This window comes from Cheilinus undulatus, linkage group 1, assembly GCF_018320785.1.
Source record: "Cheilinus undulatus linkage group 1, ASM1832078v1, whole genome shotgun sequence".
Classification (NCBI taxonomy): Eukaryota; Metazoa; Chordata; class Actinopteri; order Labriformes; family Labridae; genus Cheilinus; species Cheilinus undulatus.
Window position 1 is genome coordinate 14,462,471 of NC_054865.1, and position 19,805 is coordinate 14,482,275.

At 38.7% G+C, this 19,805-nt stretch overlaps 1 protein-coding gene across 4 annotated transcripts in view; it reads right to left on the reverse strand.

The window, feature by feature from the left end:
* The window catches only part of LOC121514167 (A-kinase anchor protein 13), a 227,232-nt gene that overhangs the window by 49,028 nt on the left and 158,399 nt on the right, over positions 1–19,805 (reverse strand). For all 4 annotated transcript variants that reach the window (XM_041794284.1, XM_041794292.1, XM_041794277.1 and 1 more), the window contains exons 13-17: positions 16,919–17,096; positions 16,371–16,473; positions 11,032–11,074; positions 10,686–10,797; positions 1,032–1,197 (exon numbers count right to left, since the gene is read on the reverse strand). In XM_041794284.1, the coding sequence (XP_041650218.1) occupies positions 1,032–1,197; positions 10,686–10,797; positions 11,032–11,074; positions 16,371–16,473; positions 16,919–17,096 (602 nt within the window). The remainder of the gene's footprint in view (positions 1–1,031; positions 1,198–10,685; positions 10,798–11,031; positions 11,075–16,370; positions 16,474–16,918; positions 17,097–19,805) is intronic.

A 19,805-nucleotide genomic window follows, 5' to 3' on the forward strand; every position in this document is an offset into this window, starting at 1 on the left:
TGAACATCCTATGTAATATTTATACTTTGTGTTGAGTTATTTTGTCTGATCAAACCTGAATTTATGGCAAGAAACAAACAAAATATTTTTTCTGTCCATAATTTAAACAAATATTTTGAAATATATAGATATTGCTCAACCAAGCAAAGAATTCCAGTTAGAGCCAATGTTAAAACGTCCATTTCTGCTGCAGAAAATAACATGATTATAGCCTGCCACAGTAGGTTTGGCCATTTCTTAGTCTAAAAAACTGTGTGGGGGTGGAGATGTGAATCTTTCAATCTCTTATGATTACATTTGATTCTGATTCTAGGGGTCATGATTCAATTTTAAAATGATTAAGGTTTCAAACCAATTCTTCATTCACAGCACATTCCCTATTTGTTATAAAGGGAAGCTTATTTCAGGATTTACTCTAGTCTGCTGAGTACTAAGGAGCTTTCAGTAATAATCATTATTATTATGTGACATTGGAAAGTATCTTAAAAGTTATACTTTTAAGCCTCCATTTGTACTGTTTTATCAGCTGATTACACAAATGTAAATGCACTGAGAAAAACCTAAAAAAGGAATAATATCAACTATTTTTTTAACTGCATGATTAACGCAAGCACGTTCTGTATGACCCTCAACCCATCCCGTAGTTTGCGAGATAAGGAAGCGGTGCCATAGTAACGCTCCCTTAAGGTCGGTATCCCCATCTGTTGTGGCTTGCTAGGCTTGAGTTTACCATGTTATGCTCTCAGCATATTTTTGGAGCATTCGGCATCTTTGAGCTTAATCTCGAGATTTGAGTTGTTGCTTTGAACAAACAAGAAAGTATTTTTGTCCACTCCTGTTGATAAGGGGATTTAAATCCTGAGAAATATTCCTGTGTGGTACATTTAGAACATTTTTTAATTAAACATAATAATAAGAAAAAAAACATATTCACAAACAGATTAATAAAGTTAACTGACTTTGATTAGGAGCCCAATTCATTGCAAACATTCTTAATATTGACACAAAACAAAAAACAAGCAAATACTCACTTGCACAGCGGAAACCCCCCTTGCTGTTGAAAGCCTTATTGCACTGGGAGCACTGGGCTGGCAGGCCTGAGATTGCCACTGTGAACATGTGACCACTGGGTGACTTCTTGTCCTTCTCTTTGCTTTCCTTCTCCTTCTCCTTCTCCCTTTTTTCTCGCTCCTTTTCCTGCACAGGAGAAAAAACACGAGTCAGAGAAACAAAAACAACTTCACCAGAAGAGGAAGGGAATGCTATATTAAAAAAATTTTACCCACCAGCAAGTAGCTAAGGAAACAAAATTAGACTTGGATACCTGTCGAGCCAACTAACATACTGGAATAGCAACAAGACTTGTCAGCATGTGTTAGTATGTAACTTCAATCTGAATCCAGCAGAGCGACATTATTACTCTGATGTGCTGCATAGCAGGGGGCTTTGCATATTAAGTGACAAATTATTTATGCTAACAACAAATTGTCTCATTAGGAGACTATTTTAAATGTGGTACTGTAATGCCTCAATTACAGGAAATGGGATGTGGTTTTTAAATAAGACTGTGACAATTCATAGTAGCTTTACAGGATTACTGGTGGAGTATTTCAATGCTGACAGGAAGCTAGTCGACACTTTTGACATCATATGTTTTATTTATATTATTTATTTAAATGTATTTAACCAGGAAAAACCTCACTGAGATGAAGAATCTCATTTACAAGAGTGTCCTGGCCATGACAGGCAGAAACACAGTTACAAATGTATAAACACACTACAAACACAGATCAACCAACTCCTGAGTCACAGAGCAGAAAGTCATCAGTCAAAACATCTACAACCAGATACATCTCCATCCATGACCTTTAATCTACTTTTAAAACAATTTAAAGAGAGCAGACATAAATTTCCCCGCAGAAGATTCCAGGCTGCAGGAGACTTATCTGAAACTCCTTTAACCCATCTCAAGACAAACTTCTGGTACGGATAGTAAAAACAAGTCTTGTGTCTGAGTCACAGAGTGAAGACTGTAGCTTTCAGAACTTTTCACATGAATAAAATCACACATGTGTTATGGAAATAGGTTAAATATGGTCTTATAAATGAAGATATGCCAATGGCTTTATCTACAAGTTGCCAACGATTTGTTATAAAACTCAGCAACCTGAGGTAAACACTCTCTAAAGATTCAAGGCATTGAAAGGATCCATGCATATATAAATCATTGTCAGAATCAATCAGAGGCATAAAAGTGGCAGCAACAAGCCTCTTCTTTGCACAAAAGGAAAAACGGCTTATTACTGAAGAAACAGCCCAGACACAACTTTAACTTCTATACAAGGTGCTCAATATGGAGCTTCAAAGTCAATACACTTTTACTTCTATTTTAAAATTGATACACACTTAATTATTTTACTGATCAATAGCACAGAAAAGTACCAAAGCAGTAAAACAATACACTTCTGAAGTTATATCTTAATCAGTTGTTATCCAAATATAAAGTGAGAGAAAGCTATCTAAATGGCATAGAATTGGCAACATAGCATAAATTCTAAGTTTCTAATGGATTTGTGCCATTTTTGGTAATCAAAAACAAGACATGAAAAGTTATGAGGGACCAAGGACTTCTCTTTTTTTATTCCCATGGTATCAGAGCAGGTATTGACTTTGATTTTATATCAGTACAACATTAAAGTGCAAAATTTGTAAAGGTTATTGAATACAATGTTAAAAGGACTTGAATTTTTCTAGTCGTCAGACAACTCAGAGTGCTTTTAACACTACAGATCACATTGATCTATTCATACCTCTTCAGTCAACATTCACACACTGATGGTGAAGGCTGCCATGTAGAATGGTCGTCATCGCTATCTAATCCTTTCTATCTCTCTATACACATTCACACCTCACTGACACAGCAGTGGGAGCATTTTGGGGTTAAATGTTTTGCATAGGGATGCATCAACATGTGACTGCAGGAGCTGGGGATTGAACCCCTGTCCTTGTTGAGAGATGGCTGACTCAGCCTACCAATACGAGTCACCCCGATATTCAGTTATTTGTTCCAGATAGTCTTATTTGACTGCCAATCTTATGGCAAAATGCCTGCAAAAAAGGATCGTTCCATTCTAGCTATGTGGGGGTGTTAAATGTCTATTCTTATGTAGATTTGCCTGTTTTCTCCAAAGAAATCATGACTAATGGCTATCTTGGTATAAATATCAATCTATGAGTGTTTTTCATTCCATTTCTGAAAATATCCATGCACTTAAAATCAATCTCCCTGTCTAAGGTGGTGGACTACCACAATTTCCAGGGCAATTTGAAGCAGCGGCATCTCATATGGCCTTTAAATGTATTTATTTTTTCCCAATATTTCACAATGTATGGGAGGAAAATTTTAAAGTTTGGTAGCATTTTGGACAAGTGGAAGATGATCCCCAAATAGGTAAAATCAAATTGGTGTCAACAGTTTTTGCACGCCATTCAACTACTACTTAAAACAGGCAAGGGCCAAAGGTCAAGGATCATTTAGCTACTAGTCTTCCATAATGTTAGTGAGCATAAGTATTATGGTTATAAGGTCATCATAATCAGAGTCAGTGCCAGAACAAATTAGACTGGGAAGGGTGCATTAAAGCAAAAACTGCACAGGAAAATCTGGGGAGTAATTTTCCCAGAGTAAAAAATGTTTTACTTAAAAGTAGTAAAATTAGTAGTAAAATTTACTCTTTTTTGAGTGTATTTATTACCAGCCACCACCAGAGTTGGCGTAAAAACACAGAGTGAATTCTGCTGGAGTAAAACTTTAACCACACCCACTTAAGTTCCATCTCAGCTGGCATCACTCATGGCTGGTCACGGCTGCAGCTTGTTAAGTATCCCAGCTGCAGCTAATCCTTTGTAATCAAGACCTCCTCACCTGGTGATGAACCTTCAGAAACTTGTGTACTACAGCTTCTAATCAGGTAACCTGGCTCCTCTTCAACCTTTGATAATCCAGTGATTTTAGGTGAGTTTTTGCATTGTCTAACTCCATTTTGTCCTATCTTTTTGCAGTGTCTCCATCTCACTGCCAGTGATTCTGCCAACCACCAGCCAGCTCACCATCATTTGTAATGATGTTGTCAAATAATCTTTTTTTTAACCTTACTACATCATATTGTGCTCTGCTCCTTTCCATGTTCATCACAAGTGTTTCTGTAATATAAGAACACTACGTCTAATAGATATACATACATACATACATACATACATACATACATACATACATATATATAAGCAAAAAAAAAACATCTTTTGTTGTCAGGCCCTTTATAGGTGGAAGGCTGAATTATCTATTAAGAGGAAACTGTAGCTCTTTATAAAGAGGAAGATTAATCTATTTAGAGTAAGATACAGTTCTACATAAGCATTACCCAATTCTAAATGGAGGAGAAATTGTACCATAAGAAGTGAACATTTCTAAAAGGAATGAAAAACAGCTCTGAAAGAACTAAATAGCACTTTATATTGAGAAAAAAAGCTCTATAATGAGTAAACTATGGCCTGTATTATTCTGTAGTGAGTAGAGTTGCTGTAGAGTTGTTTTTATTTTGTTCATTGTGGAGAACGTAATCATCATTTAGAGTTAATAAAAATACTTTTTAGAGTAAAAACAACTCTGAAAACATTACTGGTGCGCACGCTCCTGTGTGTAAGGGATCCATTATATATATGACACATCTGCCAAGGTATGGACTACTGAGTGGGGAAGAGGGTGGGGTTACTGGGTGGGTTGGTGGTTGGGTGGGGGTTGTAAGGTGGGGGGGCTTGAACTAATGTATTTTTTCTTTAAATTGTATGTTGTGTATAAAGCACTTTGTGCTACATTGCATTGAATGAAAAGTGCTATATAAATAAAGACTGATTGATTGATTGATACTCTGCAAGCAGAGTGAATTTTACTCCAAATAGACTGGGACCAAATGTTATATTTTTCAGAGTAAAATTTTATTCAAGCTGAGTAAAATTTACTCAGCTAAATTTACTGTGTGCCTCTTAAGAACAGTATTCTTCCACTCAGTTGTGCAAAGGTGAGCTGACCAGCTTCAGCTTTCCTATTGTGGAGCAGTGCATTTCTTTGCCTCAAAAATATGCCTCTCAGAGTGGAGAACGAATGTTCACACATTGCACTGGAGGCTCCACATATTTGGGCATGTTTTAGAACAGTACCCTGGGCAGTACAGTCAGATGTATGGTGCTCTTTAAAAACTTTTTAGCCGCATCACACTCAGTCTTTACACAGTTGATCCTGTAAGGCCTGTAATGAGCTTTATAATCTTTACATCAAGAGAAGTGTCACTTTCAAGATTCAGTGCAAAAAAGCGCATTGGCCAGCTGTGAGTTGCGCTTGTTTAATCGGGAATCCGTCCCTCCCACTGCACCCATAGGACTGAAATAAAGCCTCTGAAGTTCTGCATAGTGGGTGGAGTGGGATGGGGGGCATAATGGGCCTACAAATGCACCCCCCCCCCCCCCCCCCTTAATGAGTGAGAAAAAAATGATCAATCATATCATGTCTCATCATAAACTAAACTGTTATTCCAAGTCTAGAGGACAAACAGTTTAATTATGTGGTTTATCTTTCATGTTGCAAGTGAAACTACAGATCAATAGGCAGAAAAAAGATGATTAATCAACCACAGGCAAAATCTGGTGAATCTGTTACTACCATATAAATCCTTGAAGTCTTTGTACACAGAGTCCGTCATTAGTAGATATGTTTTCCAGATCCATTAAAAAAGTATCACACGCTCAAACCTTGAAGGGTGATGTATTTTTTTCCTATTCATTGCGAAAATTCGCAGTACAAGGCAAAAGGTCTTGTACTGTGCAGCAAAAGAAGTAGACTTAGTGGCTATTTCACTCCTTGTAAAAGAAACAGATGGACCTTCAAATGGGTATTTGCATGAGCTTGTGCATCACCGTGCTGATCCAAGTCTGAGCAAGAGTGCAATTTTTCAATTCAGCCTCTTTTACACATAACAGTGAGAACAGATTTTGGCCTTTAGCCATCATATTTGATGGTTCATGTCCACACAATAGCTGGCAAAGCATGGAGATTATACTGAGGTTTCAGTATGAGGGAGAGGAAGGGAAACAGTCAAATGACTTGGCGAAAAAATAGAGCTTGAGATGGTGGGAGAGTAGCCAATCTAGCTCGATACATGTTGACACGTGTCACCCAGCAGCCAAGGACAAGCTTGATTTCATTTCTTTTGTCTGGGCCTTTTCAACCCCGGTGATGGGCCCTGAGATTGTTGAATAGTGTCGGGCCCTTAGGATATCCACAGTATAACTAGGGTCTCATGGCAACCCTACCACCAACCTGGACGGGGCCCTGGACCATGCTTACACATCACATCCAGCCCTGACTCAACCTTAAAGGGGTGGACTGTTATTTTCTTCAACAGATTATTTTACTGTGCCCCTGGTAATATGCAAAAACATTCAGGTTGTGTCAATCCACCTTCCACCCAACGGTGCCCCCAGGCAGGCTTGCTCGCCATTACAGACATTAATGCAGCCTCAATTTTTTGCCCAAATATTCCTAAAACTTATGCACAATACTGTAATTAAAAAAAGTGAGATCTTTGCTCCTTTTTTTTTCTAAATGACCGTCAACTAGGAACGAAAAAACAACAACAACAAAAAACAGACTCAGTGTGTGAGGGCCTTCAGTCAGGGACCTCCTAAAAATGTGAGTATAATGACAGCTGGAAATGCATAACAACGGTCACCATGAATACTGACCCTTTTCCTCAAAGGAAATGATAAATTATCATAATTGATTTGCCAGGCTTTTATAAAAGTTTTATTCAAACCATGTCATGATGAATGAGCAGCAAAGACTGAAAGACACTTGACTGCTGACAGAGACACACTGTCTGGGAATCAAATGTGTGACCTTTCCATAACAGGACCGTCTTTCTGCTACTTCCTCGTCCACATACAAGGTCATCCTCAGCTGCTGGTCATCTCTGTACACTGAGCTGAATCACAATCCTATAAAGTGATGCTGAGAAGAACAGAGCTCTCATTCTCTTGGATTCCCATCCCTGAGCCTCCACCCAAACCCAGAGGAAATGGGAAAATAGAGTTTCCAGCTCATTTTAATGGCTGGCCCTGGGCCTCTTGGTTTGAGGGGACCACAAAGCTCTGACACACTGGAGCTCATTTTGTTCAGTTGCCTCAAGATACCATGAGGCTGACTGGACCACAGAGAGCTGCAGTTTTTATAGGCATTACAACACTTTGCTGTCATTCTCACTTCCTGCAACAACAGCTATCAAACCAAAGGTAGTCTCGGTTTAAAGCTTTCTGGAAACCAACCTCAAGTCTTTGAGCTAAAGGCTTAATGAAGTATTCCCCCCTTCATTAACATCAACAGTCATTATTAGATTTTACAGCAAAAGTATCTAAATAAAACACAAACAGTACTGCTGATAAGCACGGCACATATTTATAAAATATACTATTTTAGCTACAACAGGAGGAGTAATAGCTTGTGACATCCAAACCAGAGCTTTAAACAAAGAGACATTTGGCTCAAACTCAGTGTAACAGACTATGACTTCACTGGAAAAAGACATCAGCCCTGAGGCAAACACGGTTTCTCTTTAAACATGATATTGTGACAGTCCCTTCACTACAATTACAGCAGGGAAACCAGAGCACTCTGTAAGCCTACCTCCACCCAACCTTTCCATCTCAGCGAGAAGCCATGGCTCCCTGTGAATCTCCTGCATATCATCCCGGGCTGCGGCCGAGCGGCTGAAGCTACAGGCAGCACTGAGGCTCCATCAGGAACGCAGCAATGAGGAAGTGACTGGTTGCTACAGGACGTGAGATTACTGCAATGACCTGTCAGCCTGGTAAAGACGATGTGTCAAAACAACACAAACTAGACCTCCTTCCCCATACACTCAGGCTCCTTGTCTGCAGTCAGAAATATTAAGGACATTTTGGATATTTTTAGACATTTTAAAAGGTCTTTTTTTGCCAGTAGGAGGGAGGGCAAATTGTGCTGAATTCAAAGAAAAGATCAGACATTTCCTTGCCATTAGTGAAATGTTTGTACTTGTTAAGGTGGGGATCCATAAACAGTAAGGAAGTTTATTAAAGGATGTACTAATTATCCTGAATCCTGCAAAACCATGATCAATGTTTTTGCTTTTAATGGGGACAACCTGCTGCAGTTTGCCGTGAGCTTCGACTGAATCCTGTCACTTTAAAAGGCAAAGCGATGACCGAGGTTAGAGATGAAATCATCAAACCACAGCCTGCTTCTTCTTCCTGTTTTACTTCCCGTTCACCCCGTGTCTCTTTGCAGAGGCTGCACAATGTGCACACACAAAACAGCACTGCACATAAACTATATATAGCACATTTTATGCTCAAATAGGGTCCTTTAACCGTGATTTTGAAATCTAAATGCTGAAAACTTTTACTGAATCATTCCTGATAAGTGCATTGCCATCAAGCATTAAGCCTGATGATTGCATTTTATTAGATTTTAAAGTCTTCTTACGGCTGGATGTCCCGTTCCTATGAGCCACGCAAGCTTTCCCCTTTTAACCCCCAAGTGACAATCTTTTTTTTAAGACTAAGGATATTTAAGATTATTTTTTGAGCAGCTAAAAAGGAACAGGAAATGTAGGGGGAAGACTGAGGGGAATGACATGCAGCAAATAGTGCCAGGACCAGGAAACCCTAATTGATATTGATACTCTTACCAATACTACTTATGTATCCCTCCAAGCTATTTTTTAACCATTTACTCTAGCCTGCACTTAATGTCTTTAAAAGCTTGTAAATCATCAGTAGGGGTGGGGTGCAGTAATATCACTGGAATTTTAAAAAAAATCATAGGGCTAAAGGACAAAATTGATCTATGATTGATCTATGATCTATGATTATGAGCCATTACTCAAAGCCGTATCTGCAACGTTTCGGCTCTCTTTGTCTCTTTTTCTCTATCATGAGCCACTCAGACCCTCTCTTTCATTTTCAAAGTGTTTACAAATGAGCTGTTTTGGAAACTACAGCATGCCGATGGAACAGCCTACCATTGTTTGTCACAGCCCATGTGACATCTGTTTCAGGAAAGCAACCTGGTGTCTAATGACAAGCTAGTAGAATAAATGATCAAAAAGGGATTCAAAATAGATAAAAAGATGGCCACTATTGGAGTTACCTGTGTGGATTTAGTCTTTAAAGACCTCAGAAAGTCACCCAAGTTCCAGGCTTGCTAGAAAAGCCTCTGTAATGGCTACAAAGACATGGATAGCGTCATTAGAAAGGCAACTGGGCCAATATTTTTAACTAACAGGACTTCTACACTGTTTTTTTTTTTTTTTTTTTTTGTGGCTGATTTGGGCAGATGAGGAGGACAACTGCTCTACATTAACTAGATCAATATAACTGAGTACATGCTACTCCTACCAACAGACCGGAAAAAAATGCAGTTGAAAGTATTGCATTCTGGTTTAATTTGATGCACAATGCTAAATGTACTTTGAGCTTATGTTTCCACTTGCAAGAACAGATTCATGCTTTTTGCACCTATGAATGTTATTTCACAGAACCAACTGGTAGACTGTTGACAATCCCTCTGTCATAAAGCATGCCCAGAAAATCGTATCCGACTCTACCCACATTCTCCATTCAGAGTTTCAGTTTTAAACCTCAGGAAGAAGATTTAGGGCCCCTCAGACCAGGATGAACCGATACAAACATTAATTTGTTCCCATGCCCATTCAATTTCTGAATAACAGGTATTGTAAGATGTTCCAAGGGATGATGTGACATGCCAATATGTCACAGCCGGGAGTATATTTCTATGAATGGGGAAATTGATGGAATTGCTGCTGTTATGGGATATAATTTTATGTGTTTTGTATATCTATGTATGTATTTATTTATTTGGTACATATGGGACAGAGTCCAGGGCAAGTTTCCATCCTATCTGACTTGATTGCAGTATCAATAAGCTACAACATAACTGATTTAGGGTTTTGCAAGCTGCAGAACGGGGTCTTTAAGGAAATAAGTTTCAATCCTCATCCCCAACGGACACTACACAGAGCTTTTATTTTCACATAATTTTCTTTTTTCCTTGATAGGCCAAGAAACCTAAAAAAAAAAAACTATTTTCAGATGAGTAATTCAAACTGAAAGATAAAATCAGGACTGTATTTATCAAAAACAATAACTATATTTTCACTGATAAAACATCTTCAGCAGGTCTATTACCTGCCCTGACTCGACACAAAAAAGAGATGACTTTGACCACATTTTCACCACGGCTCTCGCTCGTGACCAGAAAATTGTGAAGCCACATCCCCAACAAACAGCAACTTGCCCTAGAGCAAGACATGCAACCCCCAACTGTTCAGCGGCGTTGGCTCAGAGGCTGACAGGGGAAGATGCACGAGGAAGCTCTCAGTGTGACTCTGTGCAAACGTTTGAACGTGGAGCAGCGTGTGGCTGAGAGCAGTCTGGTGTCAGTCAGTGCTGCTTGGAAAGATATATATTTAAAGAGGAGAATTTTCACCAACACATGAAAAGCCTTTTGTTAAAAACACAGAGGAGATGATAAAAACAAATAAATACATCTCTCAAGTTCATATAAAACTTACTCTGTTCTTTTTGTACATCTTGTTCTTGAGGTAGCTGAAGGTTCGGCTGACTTTTGTTGTGTTCTTTCCCTCAGTGTCACTTCGAAGAGGGCCAGGTTCCTCCTCTGATATGCTGGTACATACATGCACACAGAGGTATAGAGATTAGCATTTCATCCTTACACAGCTGTTTTCATTGTGCTAAACTGCTCATACTTTATAACTGGTCTTTACACCTCTGTAAATGTTCCTTTGAGAACCATTTGACTGAAGAAGATCCAGCCATGTTTATGGACCGATAAAGGTCCAAGCTGCAAAATCAGCTGACCTATTTTAAGGTACTGTGCACCAGTAGAGTTAGACTTACCTGTATGCAAGTGACCCAGAGGCACTGGAAAAAGACCTCATACCTGCAAGTTAAAAGACAGGATGTTAGCAGAAGGACAGATACTTGGGGATTTGTTTCATTCAATTTGTGGTATTCGCTAACTCTGGAGGATGTTCATCTGACTGCTCATTTTAAGGATGAAAGTCTTTGTCATGTTTGGGGTTTGGCATAGGTTAGAAAATTGCTGAAATTGAAGCTAATTTTTACTCTTCAGGTCTGTTGTCTTAACGTTTAAGCTCATAACTGCAGTGATTGAGTATTTGGCTCCGAGCACTACACAAAGCAGGTGATCTAAACTCAGTATTGTGCCAAAACATATCAAAGCAAAGAGGATGCTGCTCAAACTCTGCACATGCATCTCTCCTGTGCAGACACTGTGCACAGGATTATTACTGTAAACAGAGCACTGTTAGTTTCAGTCTTGGCTGCAGAGAACTGAATATCCCACTCACTCTTGTCCTTCAGTAGATATCTTTAATGTCCTTGAGAAAAGTATTTAACATCACTGGCTCTCATTGGAAGTTGTGCTCAGGCCAAAAACAAAATGGTTCTGGCACTGATGAGGGCACTGAGGCTAGAGTATGAAGCTGAGAAAGGGCCTCTAAACCAGTGCCAATTATTGCTACTAGGAAATGATCTAAATCATATCAGGCTGAAGAGATAGACAACCTTATGAAATGGGAAATAGAGCTGTCACATCACGACTATCTAGAACTTTGATACAATACTATAACCTGACATACAAGATAGACTGCTTCACATATCCATGGCATGGGATATATTTCACATCCATCTAGGAAACACTCTATACACAATGTTAGAGAAAGGGTATTAGAAAACTCAGAGCGTGATCGGACAAATGTTCTATTCACTCTTTACAGGCAAACTAGCCAAAAAGGCTATGCTGTTGTCACTGTTCATTATAAGTGGAGCCAGTTGGTGAATTAAAGTATGCAAAAGCCCTTCAGGAAAAAGCAAAACCATCTTCTCCACCACGAAAACCTTTCAGTGCAGTCCTTTGTGCTTCTTTCAGTAAAATAATGCTGTCCAGTTCTGATAAAGCTGTTTGCATGCTAATCTCTCCTCCTGATCCTCCTGATTACAGGCACAAGAGCTGGCAAACACATTGGCTTTGCAAGGTTCCAATTCAATTCAACTTTATTTGTTAAGCACTTTAAAAACAACCACAGTTGACAAAAGTGCTGTACAGGAGAATAAATAAAAATAAATAAAAAAAACACAGCAGCTCACAAGAGATAAAAGAAGAGCACTACATATAAAATACAGCGTCAATTTAAAAGACATAAAACATTACATGAAAAGGCATGCATAAAAGATATAAACAAATATAAAAGTGGATGACTACTGTGTGTTAAAGGCCAGAAAAAAGAAATGGGTCTTGCGAAAAGATTTAAAAAGGGGTAGAGAAGAGGGGTAGATCATTCCATAGTAGGTTAAAAGTAATAGTAAAATTCATACAATTTGCTTTAAAATGATAAAATCTGCGTTATCTTAACCGTCAGTTTGCTTGAAAAGTATCATTAAAATTCCAGGCCTTCAGTCTATTTATACCCAAAGCTGGAATGAGAGAGGGGGATACAAATCTGTTTAAACTGCAAAAAACACATTGCCAACTTTTGCTACCAAAATCCTCTATTTTTTCAAGACTGGCTGCAGACGGTACATCTCTGACAGCCACTCTCACAGACCGTTCATCTAAGAACTAGGTGACTAGCTAACATATCTACGTAGCTAACTTAACTATGCATCTAACGTTACTACATAGCTAACTTAACTACATAGCTAACGTAACTTAGTAGCTATCGTAACTAAATAGCTAATGTAACTACATAGTTAACGTTTCTATGCAGTTAATGAAGCTAAAGTTACATTTACAAAGCGGCTAAGTAAGCTACATATGCATGTTCTCCAAGTAGCTAAGTTAGCGTTAGCTACGTTTGTTAAAGCTCACATTGCCAAAGCTAATTAAGCTACATTAGCTTATGTAATAAAAGTTAATTACGTAGCTTTTGTAGCTATATTAGCTTTAGCTAATGCTAGCCCCTGTTGGTGTAACAACTTAAATGGGGCTAAACAAAATGTAATCCCTGATTAGACTGCTGATCTTTTTCTTTGCTTAATTGATGTAATTTCTCTGAGTCTGTATTGTTTTCAGTTTGGTTATTTTTGAATATAACTGCCAAACTCTGTTTAAGAATCAAGTAAAAAATCTAAATCTGGGAAGTTGTACTGGCAATATGGCACTTCTGTTCTGAAAGAGACGGCGTCTTTGATGAACGGTCTGTGAGAGTGGCTGTCAGAGATGTATGGTCTGCAGCCAGAATGTCTTGAAAAAATAGAGGATTTTGGTAGCAAAAGTTGGCAATGTGTTTTTTGCAGTTTACACAGATTTGTATCCCCTTCTCTCATTCCAGCAAAAAAGACTGAAGGTCTGGAATTTTAACGATAATTTTCAAGCAAACTGACGGTTAAGATAACACAGATTTTATCATTTTAAAGCAGATGAAATAAAAGTCTAAATACTCCCCAAAACATAAGGTTCCCAGAAACTTGAATTGTGTTTTTTCATTTACACCTACAGTACATTAACTCACAGTTCAGTTGCATTTGGTTTACTTTTATTGTTGTCTATTTTCACAAAAAAAGAGAAAAAGTTTCAACTAAGTAGTTTGACCACTCAAATCTGGATTTATTGCTTAATTGAGTGTTAAAATATAGGATTTTTTACTTATCTATTTCCTTGTTTGGTTGAACAAACTGATTACTTGGTGGCAGATAAAGGCATACTTTTTTGTGAGGGAATGACATCTAATAATAATTTTGGTAAAATAAATTCTCCCTCTGTTGCTGAAGATGCAGCCAAGGACACAAAGGACATCAATTTAGAAGTCTCAGAAACAAAAAAAGAAAAGCTTACTGTTTAACTGAAGTTGACAGGAAGGAAGAATGGGTTTCTGCAGTTCACCTGCAGTGTTTGTGTAATTGCTTTCTACTCTTTGTGTTCTTCTGTGGTGGTTGTGTTTCATTATTGTGAAGAGACAAACAAAGACTTATCCAAGGAAAGGTCAGCTAAATATTTCACTGGGCTGGGGACAGGAAAGCTTGTATCCTATGTCCTCAGCATTCATTTATAAAAAAAACACCTGCTGCCAACAGGAGAAAGCTTCCTGATATCAGTAATGATGGCTGAATTCTGTTGAAAAAGGTAGTTGTTGAACTTTTGTGGTTTCACTGTTCTTTCTGTCAACTTGGAAAGGTTTTGACAAAAAACCTTCAAAGTCAAAAGGCTCTGCTGACATTAAGGCTCTTCAGAAGCACTTATTTCTTAGCCTGTTAAGAAAATACATTAAGTGCATTTCTTTGGGTAAGGTCATGTAAAACAGTTTTCCCTTAAGCTGACCTTGTCCATTCTGTCTGAATTTTCCCAGAAAGCTTTTAAACCATGACAGAAATAAACAGTTGTGCTTGAATACACTTTGCTTTAACTAGTAACTTAAAAAGCATTTCTCATAGACTGTAACTGTCTCCCTTACCGAAACATGACTTTTGTTTGGCTTCACTGTTTATAACCTTGTGACTGGAGCCGTGACAGAATTATAGACCATCATTAAATTGATGTTTACTCTTTTACATTCATGTAGTAAACAGTTAAGACAAGTTTAACACTAAGGGACAGCATTTATGAGGGACTGGATGCTCTAACAGCAGCTACCAATCTCAAACCTACAGCAGCCAAGTTTGTCACATTACTTACTCAGGCTATCATCATCACTAGATGAAGAGTCCCCATAAATGAATTGAGACTTAGATTTGGTGATGATGGGGGAAAGGTTGAAAGAGAAAGAAATTCGCCTCTTACGTCTCAGGCGTCCCACAGCTGGCGGGGCAGGAGGAAGGAAAGAACCACAGCAGGAACTGATTAAAGTGATTAAACCTCTGCTGATTAAAATTAAAGAACTGCAGAACAACAGTGAGGATGGGGGATAGGAGGTAAAAGATGAAGAGAGGCTTTCATATCCAGCAAATTAACTGTTAAAGAAATAAGAAATGTTTCAAAGGCCCTGCACACCCACATGTATTTTGATGGCTCAGATCTCTGCCCAGTCTTAAAGCCAAACTGGATTTAAGGTTCAATCACCAAACATTATAATCCAGTAAGACTGCCAAAGCTGTAAACTCTATAATCCAAAGAGGTGTGTGAAAAATAATCATAGGTAGGTGTACTATTTTGTATTGGGCTTTTATACAACTGGGAGATTCCCCCTTATAATTTACCAGACATTTGAACACTCTAATGCTGGCTTTACACCAGTTGACATTTTAAGCAATTTCAAAGTTGTAGATTAATTTTCAAAGTCGGAGTAAAACCATCAGACTTTTGTTAGTGTTGGGGCACGCCGCTTTGATCTGAGTCGGTTATTATAAGGTGGTCTTAGACTCAGTCTGAACAGTCTTTCTGATTTTAATAACATGACTATTGTGAGCAACCAACAGGAGTAGTCCCAAACAGGAAGCTGCAAACTAGTAAACATGGGGGAGGTTGGGACTGTAACCCCCAATTTACACATAATCTGACTGTTGCTCAGAACTACGAGTTCACACAGGAAAAGTCTGTAAACATCAGATAATATTGCCTTAACGTTTCTGTTCATTTTGACATAATTCAATTATTGTTTTGCTTCCTCCATGGGGAAGTACATTGGGATGTTAAAAGGTTTACGTTTGCTACAAAGGATGTGTGGTCTCATGTAAAAATCTGTGGTTTTCCAGCTCAAAAGTTAACCTTTCTATGTCAATGGTGCAGTAGATCTGAAAAGGAATCTTAAAAGAAACGTAGTTGTAGTCTTGCAGTCAGTCACCCTGCAAGCCCCTAAATCTTTGCAAAATTTTGAGTTGCTGAGAACTGTCTTCAGATGTGAGAGGGTGTCAAAAGTTGGTCTTTTAACAGTCTCTCTTCTGGCATATGACAGGGATTACCCATCTACATCTGATCCCTTTTCTCCTAAGTCTTTGATACTAGTTGAAGGGAAATGTAACAAAACATATACGTTTTGTTTAACTTTTAATAGAAAGTAACAATCCTCATTATATCACAAATTGAAGAACATTTTCTTTTCTTCAAACTTTTAGATGTTTGCCCCTCAACTGACTCGTTTATGACTTTAAATGTCAGAATATTTGGACTCAAAGTAGATAAATGAAATGGGAAAGTATGGATGAAGAGGTCAGAGAATCCTGAATTCTGACAATATGATCAGAGATGGAAAACACAAAAACAACCTCACAGTGTCACTCACCATCAGTGTCTCTCTGGCTGATGGCAAGCATGGATACAGACTTTGTAAGAGGCAGGGACATAGGAGAACAGCTGTTTCGCAGTGGCCGATAACGCCTTGTTTTCTGGAGTTAGAGAGAAGAGGTTCAGTCAAACAAAGCGCGTGACAATCAAATCAATAAAATAGAACAGACAGAGATGACAGGGAACAATTTATTAGCAGCCACTAAACTAGAAACAGGAACATTGAAACCAAAAAGGGAAACTGCATAAATAATTAGTGATGTTGTGTGCCTCACTTTGTTTGAATTCAATGAGAGTGGAGTGATATCGCCTGAGGAGAGTCATGTTTATTAATTCTAACTAATCCCAAAACTGACAAGTCTCAAAGTCCCCCTCACTGTTTACAAGTTTTGATTATGCACAAGCAAATGTGGTTTTCCTCTCATGTGAATTAGACTGAAAATGTTTCTGAGCATCCCTCAGGGTGCTGTGCTGTGTGACAGTATGAAGAAATTATGTCGAAAGGACAAAACTGGTGTGTCGTTGTGTGTTTCTGTGTTTCCTGACCGGGTCATGTAGTCTGGTGTGCTCCACCAGCTCCTCCTGCTCCTCCGTCAGGGACACCAAAGAGCCCCTGTCATCACTTTCCTGCCGAGGAATCCTTAAAGGCTCCAGGATTCGAGGCACCTGGGTGTTGGGGCCCCTCAGCTCTTCCTGGGCCCCACTTAGCCCCTCCAAGCTGTAGCTGCAAAGACAAAAAGAAGGCAGAGATGACCTCTAAGGAGAAGAAATGACCATACTTCATCTCAGCTTTCTTATTAAGAACAGCTACAGCTGCATCAAACGCATGCACCTGTTGATAGACGCTCACACATTGCTGGTCCTGCACAGTGTTTAGTCAGCTGAGTTATCACTGGGCTCTGGAGCAGATTTACAGCTGAAGCAGCAGCAAATGACTTCCAACATCAGCATCAGCATAGAGCGCTTGGCCGCTGTGATTTACTAACCCAATTACATCGATCTATGACTGGAAATAAGAGGCCTTGAAAAATCCAATGCAATGATCATGGAGAGGAAAACTACGGCTACATTTCAGGATGAGCTATGCTACACGGCTGTAACTCGACTTGCTGCAGGACAAACTCGCTTATAGTTAAAGCCCCTGTAGTAAATCTCTCTCATCTCCAGCCCTCGGCTTTGTCTGGCTCTCTATTATCAAGCAAATCATCAGGCCAACATTCAAAAATCACAAACCTGAACTGGACCAAAATAATCATGACTCTGTGATAATCAGTGACCAGCATGGAGCAGCACTCACCTACCATCAAGGCTGTAAAAGAACATAACTATCTGTTACATTAAAGCTTCCTCCTGTGCTATGACATGCTAACATGCTTAGTCGTTCCCGGCATGAAGCATGGATAAAAGCAGCAGCTGCTCACACTTTCTGATGCAGGAAGCGACTGACTGACTGGTTGTCTGGGCAGAGCCTTAATGCGCTCACAATACACATGCACACAAACGAAAACGGCAAATGCAAATCAAACAGCATGTAAATACGCCCCATTCAAAGTAGGCCATGTGCCAAAACATCCCACACACACACAAACACACTGTACCTGAGGGAACTAGCTACTTCCACACAGTGGCTGAGGGGAGCTTCAGGGGGGCGGTGGCTGATGCAAACAGAGTGTGAGGTTGGAGGGATAAGTAGGGGGAAGAAAGAGGAGGTGAAGAGGAGTGATGGAGGGCAAGAAGTCTAAATAAAGCAGGAACATTAAGATGTGAAAATGAGTGACAACACTCCTCTGTGTGCAAACAATTGTCTATTTCACATTGCAAACACTGTCAATGGGTTCAAGTTCATTTCCTGCTACAGTGTTATGGGAATTTTTACAGCTGACAGGAAATAAAGTCAAACCCAACAGTTTCACAGAAGTAAAGACATTGGTGTAAAAATAGCCAAAGTACTTTTAACACTGCTGAAACCACAGCAAAGGTTGGTGTTATTTCCTTGTCATGAGAAAGATGTGGCCCAATAGTCTAAGGATTGTCCCATGGTTAGAGCTTGACAGAGATAGCAGAGACAGGCTATTATCAATTTGCCAAATATTTTGCAGACCAGCTGAGAAGCGAAAAAAATCTGCAGCACATCAACAGTTTGTTCAAAAAAGACTGAAAACTTAATTTAAAGACACAATATGTATGATTCATGCTCTGAAATATCTATCAATTCAAAAAGTGACAGATCCTTTGTTGCATTTTTCCCAACTGAAGTCTGCAGGATCTCAAATGTTTCCCAAAGCTTTTACAATACAATACCTTACAATACACTTCATTCACACTTCATATCCCCTTAGGGAAATTTTTCTTGGACTCAAAGTGCTGCACACCTTCAGCTGCCATTACAACAATAGTGATAGATCAGAACAATATCCACAAGTACATGGATTGGCACATACCAACAAAGAAGCCTGTACCAATGAGAACAAACAGCCCATTAAAGATGGAGAAATTCTTCATTTACATAGCTGTAACGGGACATGTCTTGTCCTGCCATGGTAGTTCAATAGCCCAAACTATGTTTGGTTTCATTTAAAAATTTCTCATAACAAAGGAGAAATGTACTGAAAAGGCACTTCCATATTTGAGCTGGAAGTGGTCCTGGGTCCTTGTGCACTGAAAGTTGGGTCCTCATATTTGTTTTTACAGTGTACTCTACCTTTATTAGGGGCAGGCTTTAGTTGGATATATATATATATATATATATATATATATATATATATATATATATATATATATATATAAAATTCAAATCTGAAACACTAACTTAATCCTGCTTTGCAAAACAGCAGGCATCTGTCAACCTGCTGCATTGTTGGTGTGTATGGATGGATGGGGCTCCGTGAATATAATCACTAGTGAGTTCTGTGTTTGTCCTTAGAGCTGTGTAAATATCAGAATGCCTTTAGTTGTTTAACATTTATGTTATTTAATCAAAATTTAATCAAACTTATTAATTGGTGACCCACACACACTGCTCACAATCCAGGTGAAGAAAAGTGCATTTGTACAAATTCTGGCCAAAAATCTCTTATTTACCATACTAACTGTGTCAAGTCCAGATAAACAACTGGTTTAAAGATTTTAGGAAAAACAAAAGACAATAAAGGCACAAACTACTTATGATGTATAAAAATAATTGGCCAATGGGGCAAAGCCATTTATTTAAGTGTCTTAAAATTGTATGCTTTCCAAAATCCATTTTTTTTACACCCCATTTCCAGACATTTGCCAGATAAATTCTCTTGCCTGATTGGCAGATTTGTTTACTCATTAAAAGCAATTCAGGCCTTACTTTTTGCTTTTAATACTTTGAAATAGCATCTTCATCTGGACTACCTTTGCCTGAAGAGTTTTTGCAAGCCCACTTTGTCAAGGTGACAGAACAAAA